The following is a 14,784-nucleotide window of genomic DNA, read 5'->3' on the forward strand; positions in this document are numbered from 1 at the left end:
CGATTTGTTAGAAGAAACATCAGCAAAAATATTCCACTTTTCGCAAGGTCATTTTTTGACGCCTGTTGCTGATAAAGAGTTTGCACTCTCAGAAGTCTATACATATTCATAGTCTTGATGGGGAACAAGACTTGCGAGAAAGTCATCAATTGCATGAAAGGAACGCTACTGTACTGTGAAGGACGAGATGAGCTATCAGGTAGATCATCAATTATAAACCACTTTCAATTTTAACACTGCAAGCATTTTCAATTCACTGTATGTTAAAAGGCACCTCGATTTTCATAAAAAAACCCATAAAACTGTTAGAGATTGTAGCCACCGCACACGCTTCTAAAAGGTATAAAGATTGTACTGTAATTATGAATTTCAATATCGTACAATGGACCGGTTCCAAATCATTCAGATTGTTTTGAAAGGAGAAAACAAATCATGTTAATGTTACTAATTGAAAAACACAGAGAGAGTGCGTAAGAGGATTGAAATATAAGACTGGAGTAAACGCTTTGAAAATGCATCCCAGTTTCTTTTACATATTGTATTACATACACACACATATATGTTGCTTTGTGATGCCCTCCCTGGTCGATCTGTCTCACCATGGAAGCAACATGGGTTTGGAGATCCTCAATGCCCAGTTTATGGTGCTATACTCAATGTTATATAAAGCTACCAGTATCTTTCACAAAGTTATCTGTAGGACTCAAACAGTGTTTTAACACATGGCTCCTTCAAGAGGAATCTTTGAAGAGATCGGTTTATAAATCCAGACTGGCTTTCTGTGCTGCACCAGCCCAGTCTGTGGAATATTAAGCTGCATGATGAAAGGTTTCTTAACGCTGGGATTGAAATGCTGTGAAGCAGCTTAGTAACCTGCTGCCGTCACAGCGAGGACAGCCCAGGAGACAAGCTGATGCTCATTAGAAACACATTCCAACAAGCCCCAGTCAGAACCAGTCCGACCGGCACTGCTGCTGGGAATGACCCCCAGCACTGCCCCTCCTGCCAGTATCTGTAAGCCCCAAGGCATTCGGACTGTTTCAGCGGTGCTGCTGTCAATGACAGCACCATCAAGATTTCTTTTAGCATAAGCACCCTCCTTTATTTTTGTTACTGGACATTACAGGCACCTCCCCATAGCTGGGCTTTCTGTGCACTCAGAAGGCTGGCCTTGTTTATATCCCAGTTTGTTTACATTCCCCAACAGAACGCAAGGACACAAGCTTGCTACTACTACTAGCTGTCTCTGAGCCCTTCAAATGAATCCTTCAAAACAGGCCTTTGAAAAAGTGCATTCTCTTTTTTTTTTTTTTTTTCAAACAAGTCCCTGAAAATGAACCACAAGAAATACGCTGCGAGCCGCTCACCGGGAAGCGAATGAAGAGGTCGATGAACATGGCTCCAGAGAGAGCGCTCTTCCTCCTGGTCATGAAATCTGTCAGGGCTGCCTGGAACAGAGCCGCCACCCTCTCCTTATCCAGGCTCCCGACACACATGGACTGAAAGAGAACGGCTGGCATTAGAACATGGGTACAATATCCCAAAGGGGTTTCAATGGGAAAAAAGCTACTTGAATAATGTGTCACCAAAAATCAACCAACTGCAGTGCTTTCTTCGTTCCTTCAACAGAAAAGATTCACAAGTCGTATTTGATTTACTTTTACCATGAACTTCCTAGATCGGTGTTACACTCCCTCCCCCCCCCAGAGATGTTAAGCCTTATATTTTTATAATTATCAGAAGGTAGATGTTTGTTATGTAAATATACATGTAAACATTACGTTGTTGTGGTTTGTTGATTTAACCACCAATTCGTGTTGTCCCTGTTTGAACACCAGGTTCATGTTATATATTATAAAAACAAATGTTCTGTGCTGAGGTACATTTAGTGCATGTGTCTAAACCCGTGTCACCTGTAGCTAGTCAGTGATTTCTATTGGGTTGCAAGGCATCATACCCCCACCCCCTGAAAAACTGAGATATGGCAGCTACTATAAAAGGATATGGATGCCCTCTCCAAGCCATTATAACTAAGGAAGCAGAACACAAATGAACAGAGCCACTGGAAGATGCAGGGTAGATGTACCTGATCTGTGGGTGAGGTTTCTGCCTCCACTTTCTTCTGTTTCTTTGATTTGCCAGCAGGGGTCGCTGCAGGCGTGTCGGACGCATTTCCTTTCAGCACTCTCACCAGGTAGAGGGCAGCACTGAACACCAAAGAGAAGAGATTCAAGAGTGAAAAACGAAACCTGTGCATAGCTGAGACACTGGCATGAGGGCTTCTCTCCTGAATCTTCACTGCCGTGTGAAAGCGTTTCATACAATTAGTTTAAAATACTGAAGGTTCATATTCAATGCAAAATAAAATTGACATCACAGTGACACCTTCCTTTGTAATCACTGTATCCATGGAGATGTGACATCATAAAGCCCCCGACCCTATAAAAAGCCAGTTACTTTCATCTAGCCAGTAGTGGTTGATAGTGTGATGAAGAGGTAAGTCCTGTTTTTCTTACTCTGCTTTTATTGGTAATGGCTTTTTAAAAAACATTTAACTGTCATAATTAACGTAAAAAAAAAAACAACAACAATATAGCTTTAAGATAAAGATTGTATTTTGATTTATAATGTTGAATCTTTGGTGTGACAAGTCTAGACAGAATTTCTTCTTTGTGCGACAGAAGCATTGTGAAATAAAATGCCCTGTGATAGTTATCTTTAAACCTGCACTATCATCAATAAAAAACAGCTATGTGGAATGCAATGACATCACAATGCTGTGACATCATTGCACTGCACCATACAGCTGCATGGAATGAAATGACATCACAATGTAGCAACATTGCTATCAATGCTTGTTATGTAATATGGCTATTCCATAACCTGACCCACATGTGAAGGGCACATTAAAGACATTTCAAAACAGTCTTTGATACACTGATGTTTATCTGGGTTTAAAATGACCAATGAAAACTACTAGTGAGTATTTACCATTCATATAACAATTGAAAAAAACAGCAAGTTAATGCAGTTAATTAATAAGACAGTACTTTTTTGACTATTTTCACAGATTTCACAATTTCCGTGAAATTTCAAAGAATAATGTAAATATGTTTTTTTTATCACTTAGAATAATTAGAGCAAACGTTTGCCTTATTGACACACTACCTGTTACACTGAATTCATGAACCTGGCAGCTGGTTTAGTTTTAATTCTGGTAAATGATTGAGCTTAAAAATGTCTTCAGTGAAAAAGCCACCAGCTGCATCAAAGATCAGAAATATTTCTGCTAAAGATCTCTCTGTCCAGTACAAGGAGGGAACATTTCATGTGTCTGTTGTTATTTTTACATGTATTTTATTGTGTTTGATAATTCCCTGAATGTTTTAAAAAAGGTAGACCTAAAAAAAAATATTCTACATCTGGCATTTACTGTTTTTCAGGTAAGCATTTAAATATTTAGAAACATTTGTTGTATAATAACTTGAGAAAAAAATCAATTTTGTATGAGTCAACGCTATTCTTTTCTGCTTTAATAAATATTATGTTTAAAATCGTGCCATTTTTGAAATACAGTGAAATAAGACATTTTTTACTGTGAAAAAAGTACAGCCCTATTAAATTAATAATAATCAAAAAGATATTGTATAATTGCTATGCTAGTTCATTCATAATTATCTTGCAATTCAGTGTTTAAAATTAAGGATGAATGGTTCCTGCACTCTGTGAGCAACAGCAATTCAAACAACAGTTAAGAATACGATTTTGGCACAGTGATTTTTTATACATTTCACATAAAAACAAGAATTCACTGAAAGGTCACAGGGAGGTCACCAAAGAATGTAGGTTTAGCTACATCAACATACACAAGCGCTTTTAAATAATACAAAATAATACACAAAAAACAGAACTGGGAAAAACTGGTAAGCAGTATTTATGTATTTCTCTATTGTTACTGCACTACGCGGTCATTTAGCTGATGAAGACCCTGAAGTCGACACCTGTTAGTGTCACAGCTGTAAGAGATGAAGACAGCAGAGTCGTGTGTGAAGCTGCCCACCTGAAATAGTAGAGAGACACGGAGGAGTCTGCCTGTTTCTGAGCTCTCGTTAGCAGCCTTTCCATCAGCTCGTGAAGCTCGTCCTTCCTGTCAGACACATTCCTGCAGTAGCGCTTGGTCTTGCACAGCTGATTCCTGTTGGGGGAGAAGAACGAGGACAAAGCTTTAACACGCTCTCTTCTCCAAACACTAGGAGTGAAAATCCTTGTGACTGTGCAAGAGGCTGGACAATAGGCTTAGACACACCTCCCATCAGTGGCACACAATTGTTGTACACACCAGGTCCTGCAATATTTGGACAAGCTGTTCTCAAGATTCAACTGATAAAATGTTAGTTGATTTATGTACTGAATAGTCTTACAGCGCCCTATTCTGAAGATTTGTTTTGGAGAGGAATTAAACAGTACAAGAACCAATGAAATGCATGTGCTGAGCAGCTTCTAGTTTATTTAAGCTATTTGAATTTGCCTTTGCAGCTGCTTGGATCTGTAAAGCCCTGCTGTAAAGGAATGAAAGGGCAGCGGGCAGCAGGAGCTGACCTGAAGATGTCAGCGGTCTTGCGGAGGAAGTCCTGCTCCTGCTGGCTGGACTCGGAGCCCATGCTGCCCTCGATGATGCCCAGAAGGGGCTCGATGATCCCGAACACCAGCGGGCTCTCCGCCTGCTTGGACAGGAACACCTCGATCAGATCCAGCACCTGACAACACAACACAAGCCTGTAAGACAATGCAAGTAATCGCCACCAGGTCCAGGGATGGAAAGAAGACTCCCATTGCACAGCAGTTTGATCCATTCCTGGTTTTACTATGAGTTTAACACCTGTGCTTGTTACCTGTAAACTGCGGCTAATCAAGCTTATAGTAAAACCTGGAATGGGTGAAACTGCTATGCAATAGGAGTATTATTTCCACCCCTGAAGTCTGGAAATACAATATAACAGCAATCCACATCGTAAATCATAAAGTCTACATCCATGCATAAATGCAAGTGTGACAGAAATAACTGTACATATTGAAAGACAAGTGTCTCCATACAGTATATCCCCAGATTTACTCAATAATCTCAAGATGTTGCACTGAAGAAGGTCCTCATTATGTTGCAGGGCAGTAAACCAGCCATCTCAGCCAAACCCCTCAGTTGCTACACAAGTACATCTGACCTCGTCAAAACAGATGCAGTTACTTAGCAGCTACCAGTGTGTCACGCTTCCAGACATCGCAGTTGAATGCCAGTCAATGGAGCCGGGTGGGGGAGCCCATGTGAGCCTCATTCATTCGTTACCTTGATTTTGAAATCCCTCACAAGGACCTTCTCTTTGCGCATGTTCTCCTTCTCGTCCTTCTTGGCCTGGATGCGCTTCTTCTGCTCGGAGAAGAGGGCCGAGATGTTCTGGTCCAGCTCCATCATTGTGTCGTCGTCCAGCTCCTCCTCATCGCTCTCAGCCCCTTCCGTGTCCTGCAGAGCCGGAGGTGAGGGGTCATTGAGAAACAGCTGTGCACTAACCTCAAGCCTCCTCTCAGGAGGTCAAGTCAGGCCCCTCGCCTGCTTGTCAAGAGACAGGGCAGCAATTGTACATCGGTTAGGATACCATGGTCTTTCAATGTCATGCAACACTGTGCATGTATAAAGCACTTGCTTATCAGCAACATGCTGTTAATACAAAACGAGAGCCTTCAGTATCACTGTGACCATGTACAGGTGCTTCCACTGTATCCTCTTCACCAGGGATATAGACCCACAGGGGGATAATAGTGTCCTAATCGACTCCATCCCTGCCAGGACTCACCAGAGCATTCTTCCCCTGCAGGACCTTCATCAGCTCCAGGCGGAAATTCTCATTCACTTTCTCTTTCTCCTCATCATCCTCATCCTCCTCTCCTCCACCCCCCTCCTCATCGTCAGAGCTGTCAGAGTCTTCCTCGGAGGAGTGGCTCCCCTCTCCCTCCTGCTCAAGCAAACACAGAACCGTCAGCCACACAGGCAGCAAATCCTCCTGCTGCTGTGCCTGCAGTGCATTCATTCCTCTTAGACCTGTGAGTCACTGTGTCGCAATCCAGTAATCACACTATATCAGAGGTCTCTGGACAACCTTTTAAAACTACCAGAATATGGGCATCACCAATCGGATGTAAGAAAAAAAAAAAAAAAATCTTGGTTATTGCATATTAGAAAAAAAATTATAATAATAATTTTAAAATAGAATCACATAAGACAGTTTTCACAGGAGCATTGTCACAGGAGTGTGTAGAGTTTAAAGGAAATCCCGCAACTCGCACATAAAAAAAAATACATTACAAAAAAAACACGCGTTTCAGTTTAGCAGTGCCTTCATCAGAGCTCAAAGCAGACAAAGGACTGGCAAACTAGTATACATTCCCATAACAAGCAAATTAGCAAAATCAATTAGTTAATAAAGATTAATTAAAAGACAAATAGACAAAAATCTTAATTTAAACCTCTTGGTTTTTAAACTCTGGCAGTTGTGAAACCCAATGATCTGTTTCGAGTTTACAGCAGGCAGCAGGTAGCCCTCTGTGTGCTGATCAATGTGAGGAAGCTGAGCTGTGAAAGCCTGTGTGTGTGTGCTGATCAATGTGAGGAAGCTGAGCTGTGAAAGCCTGTGTGTGTGCTGATCAATGTGAGGAAGCTGAGCTGTGAAAGCCTGTGTGTGTGCTGATCAATGTGAGGAAGCTGAGCTGTGAAAGCCTGTGTGTGTGCTGATCAATGTGAGGAAGCTGAGCTGTGAAAGCCTGTGTGTGTGCTGATCAATGTGAGGAAGCGGAGCTGTGAAAGGTACCTCCTCCTCATTGTCCGCAGGCTTCTTCTCTTTCTTCTGTTTCCTGGAGTCTTTCTGGTCCGTCACCACCACACCACTCTCCTCTTCGTCCTTCTCAGGGTCCAGAACCTGTAGGGGGGACAGTGAAAAAACACAGTCAGCCACCTGCCCAGCTTGCTATGTTTACATTCATTTCTGCATCCTATCTGGACATCTTTATTCACCTGTTCTATGGGTACACGCAATCAAATTCAGACTTTTTTTTTTTTTTCTTTAAATACAGCTTTCCTTTGCTGCAACGTAACTATTTTATATATTTTAACGCATCGCAGGACTACCCCATCTTATTAAAAGGGCTGTCTATAGCACTCTCTCAAACCCTACTCTTCCCTACCACACCCACCAATAGCCTCCCCTTTCTCCCCTCCTACTCACATCCAGGATGATCTGCAGGGCCCTCTGGGTGACGTGTGGACACATCCTCCCAAAGACAGTCTTGGAGACCTGTCTCATGAGGCGACTGGGCTGAGACAGCAGGGTGAGGAGGATCTCCACCATCACCTCCACCCACTGGGGCTCCTCGCTCTCCTCCGACGAGGCTGAAACACACGGGGCAGGACACTGTCAGATGCACCACAGAGCCCGATACACAGGACTGGCAAAGACGCGTACAGCTCTGCTTGTGACATGCCATTAGCCATGCTGGTCCACATACAAAATCTGCGGAGTGCAGCAGTTGAAACTCACTTCAAAACACTGCCTCAGTGAGTACAGTCAATGGACAATATTATTATTATTATTATTATTTATTTCTTAGCAGGCGCCCTTATCCAGGGCGACTTACAATCGTAAGCAAATACAATTCAAGTATCACAGTACAAGTAATAATACAATTAAGAGCAAGATAAAAACAATGACTTTGGTATCACAGCTGCTTACCTGTTGCCTTTTTCTTTTTGGATTTTTTCTCCTGGGCATTTTCCAGGCAGTTCTGCAGATCATTTATCAGTTCCACACTTTCTTCCGGAGTCTTGTAGTGCAAACGAAGAAGAATTTTAGTACAGGGTCCTGACAGCTAATGTGATTGAACACTTTCCAAAAGCATTTCAAACAGATTACTCTTTCAGTGAACAACTGTTTTAAATACAAATTCTTCAGGGTACCTTGAACAGATGGATGCCCACAAGCAGGAAGAGCTGCTGGAAGGCTGCAGTCTCCATGTTCTGGGATTTCTTTGCCTTTTTATGAAGTGCCTCCACTGACTGCAACATCCTGTCAAGCAATCCAACATGAAAGGTTAGTACAATTGTACCATAAAAAAAAAAGTCCTGTCCCTGTTTGGAAACTCACTGCTCTACTGCACAGGGGTGGAAATAAGACTCCCATTGCATAGCAGTTTCACCCATTCAGGGTTTAACTAGGAGTTTAAGACAGACACACCTCCCCTATATATTGGGGCTAATCAAGCACATATTAAAACCTGGAATGGGTGAAACTGCTAGCAATGGTTTTGTAGACCTCTTTTCCACTGTATTTAATGAAGTCAATTTGGGGAAAACACCAGTGGGATTAATATAAAGTTATGAAGATCCACCATTGTTTTATCATTAAGCTGCCCAGCCATTACTAATGGCAAAGCGAGGCTGTGTGCAGTTTTGTCTTTGCCCTCACCTGTCCCAGGCCTCCCTCTGCTCCTTGCTGAAGGGTCTGGCCGCTTGGACGTGTTTGCTTTGGCTGAGCAGGACGCTGGCGTACTGGACGATGCAGAAGATCCACAGGGTGCCGTCGGCAGTGACCCCCTGTACGTGCCTCTCATTGAGGGCAGCCACCTCGGGGGAGTCGCCCATCAGGGGGAGGTGGTTCAGGTGCTGGAGGAGCCTGGAGGAGGGGAAAGTCAGGACTGACTCTGGGTAACAGCACAGGCTGCACCCTACACACCTCAGCTAGGAATCTTTCCAAATCGTTAAACTGGTTGAAAACTGTTTCTCACACCAGGGGATACTGTAGGGAGCACCAGAAGAAAGCTTTCTATGTCTCTAACTCGGGAGTTACTTACATTTTCTGATGGACTGCATTAAGTTTTGAGTGCATGCAACTTGTCTAGACTTTTGTTAAAGAAACTAGCAGAAGTTTATGGGCTGGTTTCACAGACCCTGGTTAGCACCAATCTTGGCCTAAGAATCCAGCCCTAACAGTTTCATGAATAAAACACATGCCATAAGAGTCTAAGGATATACAGCAGTGTGCACATTTATTTGAACACCCCATTGCTTCTGTAGTTTTGATTTGTTGTACACATAAATTCAAACTACTGTAACTGAATCTTAGAAAGTTGTCAACATAGACAAATTAGTGATTGTCTAATTTAATTGATGACTTTAATAGACCACACATACAATTCATTTAAAATAGTAAGAGAAAAGGAACACAGAGCCACAAATGGTAAAATGCATGAGACGTTTTAGAAGTTGTTTAAGATGCCTAATTAAAGCACAAAGTGGTCTAAGATTTTCACAAGATTGCCTATTGTTTCTATATCACTGATTACTGACTGAAATGCTCAGGTTTTCATGCAGGTAGGTTTATAAAGGATATAAATGACAAATCTTGAGGTGTTCCGATGCATTTGCACACTGCTGTACCTTATAAGTTATCGTATCACATTATAAAAGGAGGATGGATAGTTCACTCTATGAAATACATCAGTTTTAAAGGGTTTCTTCAGTGTGAAAGCACACAGTTAGATGGAGCTGCGTACCCAAAGAAGGAGTTTGCGATGACGCTGCGGGTCTGCTCGTCCAGAGGCACTGCCAGGGAGCTCTCAGTCTCTGGGATCACCGGGTTAGACTTCACGACTTTGAAGAAAGCGTGAAAAAAAATAAACCTGGAAAATACAAACAGAGGAATGTAACCGGGTTACTGGAATCCCAGATACTCTATTATTTTTACAGAGAGACTTTTTTTCATGACAATCAGGTTTGATATATAAAGCAACTTTAATTAATTGTATGAACCACACTCCACAGCTTCTCCAATTTCTTCCTTCGCCCATGGCATGTGGCCCCTCACCTTGCAATGTCCATGACCAGGTCCTCCTCCTTCTTGACCAGGGGGTTATCCACGATGGAGATGAGACGTGGGACGATCCACTTGCGCAGGCGGAACACACAGTGCTGGGTCCTGCACACGACAGGGCATTCAACAAGTTACACTGTGAGCAGCAATACAGCGATAAAAACAGGAATAGCAGAGATCAAAAACCCTTACTCTGATTTTTACCACCATCTTGAAATAAGAAACTTTACAAATTAGTAAAATCGACCCTGTTTTTCTCCCAATTTGAAATGTCCAATTGTACTTTAGGCTCAACTCACCGCTTCCACCCCTGCGCTGACTCGGGAGCAGCGAAGACGAACACACGCTGTCCTCCGAAGCGTGTGCCGTCAGCCGACCGTTTCTTTTACACACTGCAGGCCCGCCATGCAGCCAACCCAAAACTACAGCGTCGGAGGACAACGCAGCTCTGGGCAGCTTACAAGCAAGCCCGCAGGTGCCCAGCCAGTCTAATGGGGTCGCTTGTGCTCCAAGGACACCCTGGCCGACCTAAGCGCTAGGCCAATTGTGTGCCGGCCCCTGGGAGCTCCTTTCCACGGTCGGCAGTGGAATAGCCTGGACTCTAACCGGCAACCTCCAGGCTATAGGGCGCATCCTGCACTCCACCCGGAGCGTCTTTACCGGATGCACCACTCGGGAGCCCCATATCGTTCGTTTTTGATAAGGCACCCACCTGTCTCCCTTCTCCTGGTTCTGCTGCTGCCGCTTGGTGCTGAAGTCCATGCAGGTGTCCAGCTGGGGGTTGGAGAACATGTCCTTGAGCCAGTCCACGTAGCGCAGCAGCACGGGCAGCTGCAGGTGCCGCACCACCTTCCAGTAGCTGGGCACCACCGGGTAGCCCTGGTTGGTGAGGCTGGAGAAGGCCACCATCACTGCAAACTGCTTCTCCGGGTCAGGGCAGCCCTCCAGGAATGAGTCCACATAGCTCTCCATCTCCGGGGCAAACTTGAACCGATCAGGGAGCTGGAGCAGAACAGACAGAGAACCATCCGCAAGGGGGAAGCAAGAAGCAGGGCAATCGACAAGCTTCACGCACCTCTAACGCCCAGGTTTGAATCAGGCTTGTATGCTACCAGTGAATTCAACCCCATATGTACATTAGAGGTATCCATATCACAAGACCACAAGAAGGGGCTCCCGAGTGGCGCATCCAGTAAAGGCGCTCCTCGCAGGATGTGCCCTATAGCCTGGAGATCGCTGGTTCGAATCCAGGCTATGTCACAGCTGACCGTGACCGAGAGTTCCTAGGGGGCGGCGCACAATTGGCTGATCGCTGCCCGGGTAGGGAGGGCTTAGGTCGGCAGGGGAATCCACGGCTCACCGCGCATCAGCGACCCCTGTGGCCGATAGGGCGCCTGTGGCTCTGCAGCGGAGCCACCAGATCTGTGTTGTCCTCCGGCACTATAGGTCTGGTAGCATTGCTGTGGATCTGCAGTGCGAAAAATGACGGCTTGGAAGGAGCACGTTTCGGAGGACGCGTGTTTCAGCCTCCGTTTCCTGAGTCGGCGGGGGGGTTGCGAGCGGTAAGCCGGGGATACAGATAATAATTGGGCATGCTAAATTGGGGTGAAAACCGGGGTAAAAATAATTGGCGACGACTAAATTTAAAAAAAGAATATATATATATAAAAAAAAAATAAAAAAAAACAAGACCACAAGATGCAGAGCCTGCTTGCGGTCCAGGACTGAATGACAGGGCAGGTCCAGATCAGGATCTAAAAGAACTGGATCTATTTTGAGAGGCATAGCTCCAGGGGAAAATTTCACGACAGGGTGGTAACATCACACAGTACAGCGGATGCTGCTGCACAGTAAAGTTCGGCCACTAGATGGCGCTGTGGTAGGTGGACCCAAGCGTTCCACCCACTAACACCAAGCATGGATAAAGATCTGTTTTAATTGCAGCGAGTAAGGGGAGATCAGCATTTCAGTTTAAAAAAAAAACAAGAAACAAGAAACATCAAACAAGCTGGCTTACCTGAGCTGTAACCACATGTTCTCCATAGTGTTTCATCACCTCCCCACCCAGAACGCACTTAAGCTGGCTGAAGGAAAGCAGAGGAAGAGCGCTGCCCAGGAGCCGATAACACATGTAGCTAAACAGAAAGGACAGTAACGTTAGGCAGGGCTTCAATTCACAAGGGAAACAGCTGAAAACAGAAGCAAGTTGAGGAGCAAAGAAATTGCAAATAGTACTATATAATCATGTAGAAAAGTCTAATCTGCAAAGGAACTATGGGTTTGATATAAGCTTGGGAGGAACCAGTTGGATTTTCAAGTTTCAAAGCTTTCCTATAACCCTCCCTAACCAATCACAGATTTTGTTTCTTACACCTCGAGAGATAGAAAACACTCTTCCGTGCAGCAGGACGCATTTTATTTGTTTCAGTCAATGCATTACATAACAACCTTCAATACATGACATAATGTACTGATGCAGTTTTAACACTCAACTGTGCAGCACTGCCCATCCACACTCTCTCACCCTCATACCCTTACCTGCTCGGCCCTAGCTGGTCTTTTAAGAGCCCGTTAATGACAGCTTCCTTCCAGAACAGGTCAAAGGAGTTTTCCTTCAGAGCCACTTTCAGCAGGTCCAGGCCAACAGGGGGCATCGTGCGGTCTTTCTTCACAGACTTAGCCGCGGTTTTCAGCACTTCTACTAGCCTGGAAACGACACACTGAGGGTAAGAGCCAGGGCGAGACTCGAGGGCACTTCTCAGTTTAAATGCAACTGCAAACTAACATTGAGAAGCTGACGACTCCCAATGGTTTTTCTCTAGCAGACCCTGTTGAAAGGATATGACCGTATTAACTGAACTCAGGCCCATCCTGTTCTGCCTCAAAGGCTTTTTGTGTATGTAGTTTTTTTTTTCACACATTTTCTCAAGTCTGTTATGGAACTACTGCCCCCACAAGCACTGTGCATCAGGCCAGCCAGTGAGCTTTCATTTAATTCAAAACTGCTTCTTTGAATGACAAGTACAAGTACATATATTTTTTTTCCAAATTGGTATTACCAAAATGTCTTTTCTTCTGAAAGTTACTCTTTCTGTAGAGAATCTCAGCTAATTACCATATTTTCCAAACTGGAAATACAGATTTAAATAGAAGTGATAACTAGTCTGTGGGCTTAAAACTGCTTGGTACAGTAGAACCTGAAGAGATACAAACCCCTTGGGAATGGAAGGTGTTTGTAAGTTTGAAATGTCCGTAACTCTGAAATCAGTTTTCAGTGGTTTTAATAAATGTGTACACCTGCTATTAATGAGGCGAATAATACAAAGATACAGCACAGTAATACGGACATCGTTATGGTTTGAAAGGCTTTAAAACCGTACTATACATGGGGAAATGCTACATTTAACTCAAATTTGAACTGTAGCAAAAACACAGATTTCAACTTCCAGGAAAACCTGGGTGAACGTAGTGTACGTTTTTATTTTATTTTAAATAAAATGCATTTGGGCAGCTTGGGGGAAAAAAAAAACAAAACTTTCCTTTGTTTAAAACTAAAATGTTCCTAGTAAAACTGCCCATGCTTGCTTTGAAATCTGCCTCACCTCTGTCTGGATACATTTGTTGCTACAGTAATTTTGCCTTCTCCTTTGCAAACTGTTGGGAAATTTCCCAATATCGCATTCCCATTGCTAAGTATAATACCGCTGTCAAGTTATTATTATTATTATTTTTTTAACATTTTCTTTCAATTGAAAATGTAACACTTTTGCGTTTCCAAGTTCTTACTATTTCAGTAGGTTAACCTTGTGCTTTTTTAAACTGGATTCTGGTTGCACTGAGTGACCATTTTAAGCTGAAAGGGGTGTTGGGTTGACCGGTGAGCTTGTAAATTTGGGGATGGCAACTCCGAGGTCCTGCTCTTAAGAGAGCTGAGTAGCTGAGTACTGTGACAGTCCAATCTGTACTGCTTCACATGTCTTACTTGGGGATGTTGTCTGCCGTGACGACGCTGGAAGCTCCCAGCAGGTTCTTCAGTTTCTTGGGTTTCAGCACGCCTGGGAATCTCTGTATCGCCACAAGCAGCAGGTGCAGCTGCTCAGGGGTGCTGAACGCAGAGGAGAGGTCGCTCTTCAGCGCCCCCAACAGGACCTCTTCAAACACTGCCTCTGGAGTCTGCCAGCAACAACTCACACAATCAGCTAGGGTCACAATTTAACAGGAAGTACTGTACTGCTATCATGGCTTCCAATAGACTTTTGCAATTTCATTTTGTAGTTTGTTTGATAACATGATGTAAATAAATGACGTTCATATAGTTGTTTTATTATCTCATTCCTAAAATTCTAGGTGGTGCAAAGCTTTTGAACATAGCTGTATGTTTGCTGCAATGATTTTACGCATTATTACAAAAAACAATCTTAGAAGCAGAGCCCTCTGTGCTCAGGGACAATTGCATGAAATAACTTCACAGTGAACTTTCCTTCTCTGGCTTATTCAACAGTAGTACATCTCACTCCATCACTACAGTAAAATATTTCAATGTTAAAGAAAGCAGCTCGCCTCTGACAAGATGTCCACCATGGTCTTCCGGGGGAGGTCCTTGAGGTGCTCCCTGAACTGGGCAAGACTCTGCAGCAGCTGAACCGACTCCAGCACCACCCTGGGCTCCTGTCAGCAACACAGACACACACACCAGCGGCTCAGATCACATCCCAGCCCATCAGCACAGCTTCCCCGCCTCCAACGTTCATTAAAAACCAAACCACCTTGCAACTTTGGCTTTTTTCCTTCTCTCCCTCCAGTCACTGTTACAGGTAAACCAGCATGCTTAATAAGTGGCTCTTTCCTTTCATCCTACGGCCATTTTTTACAT

At 43.9% G+C, this 14,784-nt stretch overlaps 1 protein-coding gene across 1 annotated transcript in view; it reads right to left on the reverse strand.

Annotated features, from left to right (window-relative positions):
• Positions 1-14,784, reverse strand: part of LOC117430824 (myb-binding protein 1A-like protein) — a 33,404-nt gene that overhangs the window by 15,423 nt on the left and 3,197 nt on the right. Inside the window, exons 5-22 of the mRNA XM_059000837.1 lie at positions 14,472-14,579; positions 13,894-14,084; positions 12,450-12,617; positions 11,929-12,046; positions 10,624-10,913; positions 9,906-10,016; positions 9,595-9,720; positions 8,508-8,714; positions 8,000-8,108; positions 7,776-7,866; positions 7,272-7,435; positions 6,858-6,965; positions 5,847-6,005; positions 5,342-5,515; positions 4,600-4,757; positions 4,061-4,195; positions 2,087-2,207; positions 1,368-1,499 (exon numbers count right to left, since the gene is read on the reverse strand). Coding sequence (XP_058856820.1) covers positions 1,368-1,499; positions 2,087-2,207; positions 4,061-4,195; positions 4,600-4,757; positions 5,342-5,515; positions 5,847-6,005; positions 6,858-6,965; positions 7,272-7,435; positions 7,776-7,866; positions 8,000-8,108; positions 8,508-8,714; positions 9,595-9,720; positions 9,906-10,016; positions 10,624-10,913; positions 11,929-12,046; positions 12,450-12,617; positions 13,894-14,084; positions 14,472-14,579 — 2,670 coding nt within the window. The remainder of the gene's footprint in view (positions 1-1,367; positions 1,500-2,086; positions 2,208-4,060; positions 4,196-4,599; positions 4,758-5,341; positions 5,516-5,846; positions 6,006-6,857; positions 6,966-7,271; positions 7,436-7,775; positions 7,867-7,999; positions 8,109-8,507; positions 8,715-9,594; positions 9,721-9,905; positions 10,017-10,623; positions 10,914-11,928; positions 12,047-12,449; positions 12,618-13,893; positions 14,085-14,471; positions 14,580-14,784) is intronic.

Source organism: Acipenser ruthenus, chromosome 26 (assembly GCF_902713425.1).
Source record: "Acipenser ruthenus chromosome 26, fAciRut3.2 maternal haplotype, whole genome shotgun sequence".
NCBI classification, from domain to species: domain Eukaryota; kingdom Metazoa; phylum Chordata; class Actinopteri; order Acipenseriformes; family Acipenseridae; genus Acipenser; species Acipenser ruthenus.